A 12,274-nucleotide genomic window follows, 5' to 3' on the forward strand; every position below is an offset into this window, starting at 1 on the left:
GTGAGAGAACAAGATTACAAAAAAAATCTGCCAATCATCCTGATCACCCCATAATCCATTTTAGAATGCCCAAAACATGAAGTAAAAGTACATGATTGCAAGATGGTTAAAGTGCCTGCTGAATGATTACCCACCTTCCCTCAAGAGGAACGCTGGATGGTGAGAGGTGTGAGATTCTGACCATTGCAAATGGTGGAGGATCATTGCATAATATTAAATACTGAGCAATGTAGGGCTGCTGGTTGTCTAATGAAGGAGAAATTTTTTCTCCTATGGAGTTACCCACATTTTGGTGGGTAACAGGCACTTCTAGGTTTCTACCATTTTTTAATTTTTATGCGACATGCATTAATGCGATCGAGTTTTTCTCGACATGATTGATTAAGGATTTGAGAAGTTTGAGAAGGATACCTGATTTTCTTCTTCATGGTTATTTGGAAAAATTATGGCTCCATGCCTTGCAGATGGATCATATACAAGATATAGGATTGGGATGTTGATTGACACATGTGTCATTGTTTTAGAGTAATTTTGTGGACATTTTGATCACTTGTATGGCCATTTGACCTAGCAGAGAACAAATAGTTCCATGTGCAATATTGCTTGGCAACTAATTCACTTCTAATGATTCATTCTCATCGGATATTGGAGTTCACATCAATGAACAATTGCAAGTGTTTTGGCTCACATGTTTACACAGTGGAATTTTTCACATTCTATGAGTTTTCAACAGCTAGGTGTGGTGTTTTTTTAAGGCATATCTTCATTGAGGCTCAACTCAAGAGTTTCAACATGACGATTTGGAGGTGATACCAATGTATGTTTCCTTGTTGGTATTATTGTTTGGACTTATGATTGAAGGGGGGGGGGGGGTTGATAGCTTGTAAGTCCCTATACAATCATGAAGTCATACACAACCTTTATGTATTTCATATTATATGATATAGTTTTTATCATAAGTGTGTATTAGATCCGATTTTGCATCCTCCTAGCCTTATCTCTTGGTGAGGTGTTGGACTTTATGAGGTGGTTTTATTCATGTTCTATAAATTTGTATCATTGGAATGAATATTAAAATAAAGGAGAATATGGGTTAAAGTCTTTTCCAGCAAGTTTTTGTGTCTTGTCTTATGTTCTATCTCTTAACAATAGTGCAGTTTCCATTGCTTCTCAACTTTTTTGATGGCAGTGATGATGAAGCCCCGTTTACAAAGAACTATCAAATTGGGACACACTTGCTTCCATCATTCTTGATAATGGAAACTAATAGAATTCAATGGGCAATAGTTGATAGAAGCCTTGGACTTGTCAATCTTTGCTCATCTAAGATATATTAGCTTGGATGGGTTAATGACCTTGGACAAACTATGATTATTACCAAAATGTGTTCCATTACCTTTTCTATTGGAGCCTTGTAATGTAATTCTATTGATTCATTTTAAAATAATTTAGGGCAAGCCATATCCATTTTCTAGAAGGGATTATATGATGGGTACTACACCACCTACACATTCATAAGGATAGTGAGGTGTACAACTCGTGTTCACTTCTCGCTCTTTGTCTTAGTACGTGCTTTCTTGTACATAAGCTATTAAGTAGATTAATCTCAATAAGGTCATGCCACTCTGTGTTTTCTATATCAATGTTCGCTAAATCAAAGAGTACAACAAAGGGAAACAATGTCCCTTTGATATTCAACTTATTATTTACTCATATGCAAATGTCTTTGAAGAATGACAGGGTTTACTTGCCTTGAGGGCCATCTCACACTATTGATTTGGTCCTCGGTTCTTCCCCGCATTGATACAAAAGCGATGATACATATCGGATGTGAAGGCCACTCCTAAGAAAGCAAATAGCAAAGCTAATCTATAAGATCTAAGTGATATTGGCACAAAACCAAAGTGAAATACAATGCTTTGGAAGAAGATACAAGGAAAAGAGCCTCAATGCTCCAAGTGCTTGTTGCCAGAAGGAGGGGGGGTTGTCCTTTGAAGTATCCATTGTTGAATGTTTAACTCTCCTATTGTTCGATGTTGAAGAAAAGATTCTCTAGATAGATGATTGTCTAGAAGAGCTGGACCTAGCCCAAGCAATGTTTATCTTTCTAGAAGAGGAGGTCCATTGTAAGGAATTGAAGGAGTAAGGCTGCTCGCTGGTTTGGTGGAAATGATCTCGCAATCTATGTCAATAAATATGTAGGGTCTCATTGCTGGGGGCTGGGGGTCTGATGGATTTGGGAGTTGATATTATCTTTCTCTCTATCTTGGTGTCCTTGCCCACTGGGAGCATTTGGGGAGGTGGTTGAAGGATGTAGGATCTAAGCCTAAGGGCTTCTCCCATATATAATTCCAGATGTCTTTGATTTGGATACTAGAAAAATGTAGAGAGGGAATTATGAGACTCTCTAAATGGGCAATGGCATTGACCTTGTATCTCATAATATTGGGGGCATCTGAAAAGATGTCCTCTATCTTTTTTGCTTGCCTAAGGAAAAGTTGCATAATCTGTCCTTTTGTGGAATCTGGTGCTTAATGCCCACCTGAAGCTGATGAGAGCTCACCTAAAACTGTCCCGTGAGGATCTTGAACCCGTGCATCCAATGTAGGAGCTTGCGGGCTGAATTATGAGACTCTTTCTTAGCTTCATGGAGTGCTCTACATAGGCCATGTCGGGCTTCAACCCCCTAGTAGGGGTGAACCAAGTGATCTAGATGTACTGCTATTAGATATCCTCGATAATCTCGTTTGTGTCCTCCCTAGTAATCCCATTCATCTACAAATTGTTGCTAATTCTTATCAAACATGTTTTGTAGTTTTATATAAAGTTTTGGCTTCAATATTATATGTGGCATATGCATATAAGAAACCCACCCCTAATTTCCATACTTCATGATTAGAGGACTGACCTTGATATCACTCCTGCAAACAAATAGCCAAAAGCGAAAATTGGGCCAATCATCATTGTGTTGTGATTCATTAAGAAGGCTGCAGGCCATGTTTCTCTAACAAGTATAACTGGCAGTTCCACTCACTCTTTACCCTGACTTTGGGCATTTGCCAAATCAGTGAACTGCATTTAATTCCAAAGATAGATCATAAATAAGAGACGTTTCTTGCAGAATATTTAGGGTTGAAGATAATAGAAAAACGTTTGTTATTGACTGCAATCACTCAAATTGTGCAAGTAATGGAAAGAATTTATGAAATCCATAATTTTTACATGTACACTATCAATGCTTAGGTGAAATATCCAAAATGGGGCACAGAAAAGGGATATGGTATCAAAGAAATGGCTATACGTAATTTTTTGTGTCAGTATATTGTTCGAAAGTTATTTATAAGTAATAGCGTGTCTGTGATATTTGATGATGCCTTGAGATACATTTTAACATAAATCTCAAAGATTCTCATCTCATGCATTCATTTTCTCCATGTCCTTCTGATAAAAACAGGTTTGACATTCATATATAACTGGTTACAGTTTTCATTTCATTACTGTGCATAACTTTTTTTCATCTGCCTATGTCATGCTGTAATATGTATTGCATAATTGTTTATGATTAATTAGTAGTATTTGCTACTTAGAGATTCAAGGTTGCATGATAAGCCTTCATTACTGACTCTTGACCAATGACAGGATATGGAACGATGACAAATTATAATGCAGGAAATGGCTCTGGTATGTATGGCTATAATAGTCCATATGGTGGGAATCATGGAGGAACATATGCAGGTGGTCTTTCTGGAAATAATATGTATAGAGCAGGCTATGGTGGGTTGAATGGGGGATATGGATCTAATGTGATAGGTGGTATGTCCAATAATGGGTATGGAGGACCATTGGGTGGATATGGAATGGGCCAAGTTGGTCCATATGGCTATGGCAGCCAAGATCCAAACAATTCATCTGGTGGATCTCCTCCTTCACCGCCAAGCTTTTGGCAATCTATGCTCCATGTGGTGAGCCCTGCCTTTGTTTTCCTTCATTTGTGCATTTTCTTTATTTTCGTTTCCGACTTTATTAGGTTTATTTATCTGTTCTGTAGGTGCTCTTACCTAGAAATGTGAATCTATCTGGATTTAATTGTTAATCAATATGGTTGTCAGAAACAGCAAAGGAATTAAAAGGGTTATAATTGCTTCTTAAAAACAGGGATTATAATGGTTGAAAAACTCGATGTTATAATCCATTTTGAAATGTTTTGTTTTGCGGAAAAGAGAGCTTATATTCACGGCGCACGCAGAAAAAATATGAAACATGAATAATTTAGAATTGAGTAGCAAATCTCTTTAAAGGGCAAAAGAAGGACCTTTAGATTTGACTGTGCCTGAAGATCACAGCTATTGCACCTCTCTGAACAAGAGTCCCTTTTACTTCGAATTGGACAGTTAGATCGGCTAGGAGTTGTTCTCTAAAGGAAGAGATAGACACCAAGGAACTGCTAAAAGCAGCTTTACATCTAAGAATCCAAAGAAGATATGAGAAAAGTTCAAACTCTAATTCATTTCCGTACTGTGAAATGTGGTAGGCCAATTGAATCAACATCACCGAGAAGAGCAGCTTTCCAAGATTTATTTTTAATACATAATGTGATGCCAAGTCTCCCAAACAAAATTCCAACAATCCCAAGCACATTTGTGGCTCCAGAAAATATGCCAAATGGTTTCCATGCCACCACAATATGGGCATAAAATATTGTGAATGAATCTTGCCCTAGACAAATATTTCCTCAGAGGGCAATCCTTTATAGAACAATAGTCAAGTGAAGACCCTTAGCCTCCAAGAGAGCATGGTGTTGAGGCAATTGATCCATTTTGCCTTTTCATCTGGAGTATCCCATCTTCTGTTCAGGTTTCCCTGAAATGAGAAGGGTGGGTGAAGAAATTGATACAACCTGCAAGACTTATCTATCCAAATAGACTTTTTTCCCTAGTCTTGCCAAATAGGTTTTGGAGTGAGCATATTCAATTTGTATCCCTCATAAATTGAGATCAATTTTGAGGTTTCTGGATGGCTACTGATCAATGTGTAGGGGCCCATAATACAATGAGAGGTGAAGCCAAGTGTTCCAGTCCCATGTATCATCATCACTGGACCCTTTCTTTTTCTATTCAGCCTATATTTTCTCTTTTCCTTCCATGCTTTGCTGAATTTTATTTTAATGTGTTGCACGAGTTTCTGGAATGGGGGGACATTGGGAACTTGGGTATGGGTGTCCGGAATGGTTAGAAGTTCCCCAAAATTTACAGGAAATGGCTGATCAGGAGCGACAATATTATATAATATCAAATTAATTATATATATATATATATATATATATATATATATATATATAATATAGATATATATTTTTTTTATTTGATAATTTAAAACTATATTTTTAAAACTTTTAAATTAACTGTTAATATACTAATATCAAAGATTATTGATATTAATAATATTCATTCAATAATCAAAATTAATTTAGAACAACATTCGAGATTTAATGAAACATTTCAAAAAATTTAAAAAACCATTTACTATTTAGGCATGCAAAACTGAAAATTTGAAAATGTAAATGATTCAAGGGACACTTTTGAATTTAAGAAACATGATGAAAATCAAAGAACTTGTCATTTTAATATTCATACTGCTAGCATGCCCAATGTAGTACATAGTCAAAAACATGGCAAATGCCGAAAGTGGCAAAGTAATACATGGTCCAAAAATGCTCAAAGGCCAAAATATAACATTAAAGTTGAAGATATCATAAAGAGCAATCTTCGGCATCAAGACTATCCATATAGGCTTGAGCCTCGCTAGGCACTCCAATGCCATCATCACATTCATCATCACCATCATCAATACCAAGATCGCCTGCAATGCTATCCAAAGGTATGCCAACTAAACCTGCATCTGGTGAAGGATTATCCTCATCGTCATCAATCTGCGAAGCATCGTCAGCATCAACATCCCATCGCACTGTAGGGCCCTTTCCTTGAGTGAAGGCGAAGACTACTATGCATATAAACCAATTTCTCGGCTCTCTTAGAGGTAAGCCTATTCCTCTTAATATAGTGAATGAGACTATAAGTGGACCAATTCCTTTCAGTTGTCGATGAACTAGAAACCCGAGATAGCAAGCATGAGGCAAGTTTTCGAAGTTCTTGGGCTTCCCCCCATACATTCTCCACCATCCAATGGGATTCTTTGTGCATAAATGTTGATGTCCACCCTTGCATCTTGAGAGAATGTGGAAGGGTTTAAGGTTGTTAAATTTTATGGTATGTTCTATGCTTGCAACAATTACTTCAGTGTCTTATCATCATTGAAATTTGATAGTAATTGTAGATAGAACATCAACAATACATACAAGAAGATATGAGGTAATTTCATTAAAACTGAGGGTCCCAATTATATACCTAGGTAGGTACCCATTCACGAATGGTTATGTCCTTGGAGACATGACTCTTCAGCACTAATTATTAGTTAATTATTCATTATTTATGGTTTCTATTATTTATAGTTTTTTATAGTATTTTTATATATATTTTATTCGTAACTACTAACAGGGTTCTAGGAAGGGAAATTAGCCCCTAGTTGACTCTTTAACAAAGGTACCAAAATCAATAAACTATTTCCGCATTACATTTGCTTCATTAGGTGTATAGATTTTTCTTATGGAATCAAGAATGCCTTGTTTTACTTCATCATACATGGGTAGAACTTTGTCTGGTCTCTCCATACACAACTTTGGATTAAGGGCATAAGCAACCATGTGAAGAGAGGTATTGAGTTTGATCCATCTCTTATCTATTATCTTGTGCATTTCATTGTAGAACTCCAAAGAGGGGTTTCTATCACAAATGATGTGCCTTATAGGCTTATCTTTCCTACCGTGCTATCAATACATTCATAGGTTTCCCCAAGGGTGGGGGAACTAAAATCTGCATACCTAATCAATTCCAGAATTGGAGTTGTGAAAGAAGCAATATATTGACAATCAGACCACCAATCATCATTGAGAAGTTGCTCTCTTATCTTCTTTGCTTGCACTGATTTAGATTCATACCATGCATTTCACTCTTGAGAAACAACAGTGGCTTGTAAGGATGCATGCACCTCAACCATATGTTGAAGAAGAGTAAAGTATGTAGCATATCTTGTTTCTACAGGTTTTAAAAACTTCTTCCTTGAATACATCCTATAGATTGCTAAAGAGGCATGGTGGTTGCAAATGTGCATTTGTGAATCTGTTGCATCAAAAATGAGTTTTCAATCCAAGATATTTTGCCAATGTCTTTGAGGACATTATTCAAGTCATGTACACAACAAGGAGTCTAGAGGATATGCCTATATCGACTTTGAACCATCAAACCTACTGCTTTGCAAGCAGGTGCTACATCTGTGATTACATGTACTACATTTGAAGGATCAAGCTCATCAATTGCTTCTTTCAATACCTCAAACATGAAGGTAACACCCTTTAGTTTCCCACTACAATCAATTGCTCTTAAAAAATAGGGTCCAACTGGAGATGTAACAATAATATTCAACAACGGCCTTTGTTGAATGTCTGTCCAACCATCCGTGACTATTGAACATCCTGAATAAATCCAAGATTGTTTAAGGGGGTCTATAAACCTCTACATTCTTGTCACACCCTTATCTAACAATGATGTCCTCATTTTGTTGTAATTTGGGGGTGCATATCCAGGTCTAGCAACTATGATATTTTGCATCATTTCTTTGTAATGTGGAGAATGGGTACCATTAAATGAAATTCCGTTTGCCACAAAAAAATCAGCAATAGCCTCATCGGCCTCATCCCTATGTAATATATTGTAGATTTTCGAAATTTTTTCATTAGCAATACTAGCATGTGTCTTACTCCTAGTAGAATTAGACACCCCCACAAACTCAAATTGGTTTGATGAATTTTGATTTACCAAGTCTCCCATATCATGGGAAGAAAATCTAGGTACTTTAAAAGTACAATCATTGTCCAAGTTCATTACATTGAATTCTAGGATAGTCAGGTGAAGCTTTGTCAAATCCATCCTTTCTCAATAGTACATGTACAACCCTTTACCCCATCACCAGATAAGGATAGAAGATGATGCCACACCCTAGTGTAGTTTCCTTTAAACACATGGTTACATAATGCGCTCATCCATTATTCACAACCACCTCTATTCTTTTTCTTATTTTTAGTAATTTTATTCGCAAATTTTAACAAGGGTTTCTTGGGGTTTGTGCTTTGTTGGACTTGGCCACTTGGAATTGTAGGAGAAGTATTTTCATATCCGCTTAGTTGGTATTGAACTACCACCCTCCATGATTTCCCTGATTAATACAAGAGACAAAAAACACGCTATAAACAAAATGTCCAATGAGAAATGAAAAAATAACATGTTAAAAAAATTTAAAAACTTATAAATAAAAAGTATGAACAATGCACATTTAACATGTTATTTTTAAGTTTTAACAATGCACATTTAATTTCATGTTCAAAATAAGTGAGAATTTCATGTTCAAAATTATGAATTCTCACTTATTATGAAATTAAGTGAAATTAAATGAAATTATGAAATGTTCAAAATTTTCAACAATGCACATTTAACGTGTTAAAAGTATGAAAATCTCTATGCCTTAGAATCTTACATAATTTACATCAAATTACGTAACTATGATAGGGAAAGAACTGAGGTGTTCCATTAAGTTACTGTAATGTCCCTTCCTAAATATTTTTCCAAGGTGAGAGAACCCAATTTTGTAAATTTTGTCAATTTTGGTCTAAAGGCAAATTTTGGGGGCCACCCTCCCACAAATAATACTCACCACTTAGTAGAGAGTTCGAATTTCCTAAGGGAGGTCGAAATCATAGGAGGGACGCACATGAGACCAAGGGCCAACAAGTATAAATAAGAGGAAAGAAGCATCATTTGGGGCTTTTGACATTTTGACAATCAATTGTTACTCTAGCTGTTCAACTGAGTTACAAGTGCTGCTTAGCACAAGAGCTTCCCAAGGAGTGAAGCTCAACCTTTCTTCGGTGGACCTTGAGTGCCACCCTAGGAATGCTTTTACCTTTGGTTGGACGCTGGGAGAGAGGCATCACATAGGCACCACACCATTCTAGTTCAGCTGGGACGTAGAAGGAAGAGCCACACAGTCATTGAGGGAGATTGGTGCCGGAGCTAGAAATTACATTGTTGCTGGGGTGTTTCTTGGCCAAATTCCAAGCAAAGGAGTGGGATTTTGCAGGAGAAGAGAGAGTCCCTCATGCAGTACGGATTTTTGGGCGGAGAGACTACGTCATCATCTACAGGCCTACACAGTCACTTGTGGGTGACAAGTAAGGGGAGACTTGGGTGGAGGATTGAACAATTGGGTTGCTCAACTTTTGGTTGGAGGGTAATTATGGGGTGTTTTCTAGCAATTTAGGAGCAACAAACGTCACTCTCTTCTATAGGTGATATTTTTTCATTGTGGAGAAGGGCAAAGCTATTTGGGGCCAAATTTTGAGGGTCAACATCGGAGCAAACCCTTTCTGGGCTTTTCTGGGTTTCTGGCAAGGATTTCAGCCCTAATTTTATAGAATTTTCTAGGCATATTTGAGGGGTTGAATCAAGGTCTCAGGACAGCTAGTAGTGCAAAAAAACTGGGCCAGCGTAGAGTTATGGAGGACAAATTTCTACAGCAGTTGGGCGCTGATATATTGACCACCTGAAGCTTGTATCTTGCCTTGTGAAATCCCAGGTGCACTCCTATTTTCCTATTGTACTCCAGCAGTTCTATATAAATAAAATTTCCCATTTTGGTGTTCTGGGAGCATTTTTTGTTTTATGGGTGTTCACTAAAAATATTTTGTGTTGAATTTATTGCATGTCTTTGGTTATCACTGTAAAATTTCTATTAGGAACATTACAGTGGTATCAGAGCATGTTCTTGGCCAGGGTGGGGAATAGGAGCAAGTGATGCCACCTAGATATCAAGGGATTGGTTTTCCAGAGAGGTCGTGGTAGAGGCAGAGGCAGGGGTCGAGGTAGAGAAGGAGGCCCAGATCCATTTTCGGACACCGAAGTGGAAAATATTAGAGGTGGGATGGACAACCAAGAAGACAACGAGCAGCCCAGGCAAATGGGCCAAAACCAAGTTTTGGAGGAGCTGTTGAGAACCAATCAACAAATGTTAAGACAAGGGCAACTCATGATGGACATGATGCAGTAGGTGACGGGGTTGCAGATGGGTGGAAGGCTGGAGGGGAAGCCTCATGGTGATGGAGGTCCCAGAGCAAGAGGGGGCAACAATACTTATCAACCCCCACATGCTTCCCAATGTGGGCAGGTTGGCTTCCCACTATGCCTCACTTTGTGGATGAGCCAAAGCCGGAGAGGGAGCCAAACCCGCTTGTAGACTTGGTCAACTCAGTTGCGTCTAGAGTTGATGAGTATGAGGGGTTGGATGCCCAGATTAAGCAGGTGATGTCTTTTGGAGGTTACATACACCCCAAGGAGAGACATACTAAAAGGGCTGGAGCACACTATAGAGGGCGACCATCTAACCAGGGTGTGCAGAAGATAGCAGGGAAGGTTACACTCCCTAACTTTAATGGGTTGGCCAAGAGTTCAGCTAGGGCTTGGATTACGAAGTTAGACACATATTTCCACTTGAACCCCATGCAGGAAATCGATGCTATACAGTTCACTACTCTTCATTTGGAGGGGGATGCCCAGGAGTGGTGGTATCATGGGCTAATCACATTGGGACACATCCATATCACCTCTTACATAGAGTTCACCTGGGGGTTGCTGGAGAGATTTGAGAGGAACGACCTGGAGTTACATTTTAGGGAGTTATCCCATCTGAGGCAGACTAGTAGCGCAGAGGCTTACATTACGAAGTTCCAGAGACTGGTAGTGATGGTGACAGACATCTCAAAGGCCTGACTGATCATGCTATTTGTGGAGGGGCTTGCTGAGCCTTTGCGTGGTTAGGTGAGGGCTTACAATCCAATATCACTTACGGATGCTATCTCAAGGACCCGAGATATGATTGACGCAGTGCCCAAGACCCGGGCTTTCGCTCCCACTAGACCCACGACCCCACAGGGGAACCGAGACATTAGACATGGCCAGATGGATGAGGAGACCCGAAGAGACCTTAGGAGGAGGAGGTTGTGCTTCACGTGTTAGGAGCCTTGGGCACTCGGGCACAAGTGCACCAAGGGCAAGGCCCATTTCATTGAGGTGTATTCAGATAGTGAGCCAGATGAGGAGTCTGAGATGGGAGTAGAGCAAGGAGATGAGGGAGGATAGTCATCAGGAGGGCCACCACCACCACCACCTAGAGGAGGACCGTTTGCCCCATTTGGGGGAGTCCTTGCTTCACTTCGGGGAGTACCGAAGTACTTGACACTCAGGTACAGGGGGATGGATCATGGTATAGGGGCAGCGAGTGTCAGTCCTAGTAGACAGTGGGCCACCCACAACTTTATTGATGCTCAGATGGTGGAGCGTAGGGGCATTCAAACAGAGACATTTGAGGGGTTCTCCGTGCTGGTGCCAGGAGACTAGACCATGCAGTGCACGAAGTATGTTCCCGGGTTGACTGTGAGGATGGGGAACTACTCACTCACTGATCACTTTTTTGTAGTTGATGTCCCAGACACCATCATCGTGTTGGGTGTCCACATTTGTACTCATTGGGGAGGGTCACCATTGACTGGCAGAAGTTAGAGATGGAGTTTATGGGGTCAGATGGGAAGCTGGTATTATTGAGGGGAATACACTCTTATCCACCCCAGACAATTTCAACTCACCGGATGGAGGCAGATCTATGACATGGGGACGTAGAGTGGGCAATCGAGTTGAGGATCTTAGAGACAAGGGCTCCGACACAGCGTGTGCATCCAGACATACTGGCCTTGTTGGAGAGGCACCAGGGGGTTTTGGGAGATCCCACCAGGCAGATCACCACATCGTGGGTTCGGGCACACTATTGAGTTGGAGGATGGGGTGAACGCAGTCATCACCACTCTGTATAGGCACCCAAAGGCCTATCGAGACGAGATAGAGAGGTCCATCCATGAGCAGCTGAAGTTGGGTCACATCCGGCCTAGCTCGAGTCCCTTCGCTTCTTCCTTGGTGTTGGTGAAGAAGGATGGGACACTACGCATATGCATTGACTATAGGGCCCTCAATAAGAAAAAACTGAAGAACGGATATCCCATCTCGCACATTGACGAGTTGATGGATGAGTTTAGAGGAGCGAAATACTTCTTTATGAT

General features: G+C 39.7%; 1 protein-coding gene across 1 annotated transcript in view; it reads left to right on the forward strand.

The window, feature by feature from the left end:
- The window catches only part of LOC149249109 (peroxisomal membrane protein 13-like), a 194,842-nt gene that overhangs the window by 164,436 nt on the left and 18,132 nt on the right, over positions 1–12,274 (forward strand). Inside the window, exon 3 of the mRNA XM_089458636.1 lies at positions 3,640–3,962. Within this exon, the coding sequence (XP_089314762.1) occupies positions 3,640–3,962 (323 nt within the window). The remainder of the gene's footprint in view (positions 1–3,639; positions 3,963–12,274) is intronic.

Source organism: Pinus tabuliformis, chromosome 7 (assembly GCF_031772625.1).
Source record: "Pinus tabuliformis cultivar Carrire ecotype Pingquan chromosome 7, CPIR1, whole genome shotgun sequence".
Taxonomy (NCBI): Eukaryota; Viridiplantae; Streptophyta; class Pinopsida; order Pinales; family Pinaceae; genus Pinus; species Pinus tabuliformis.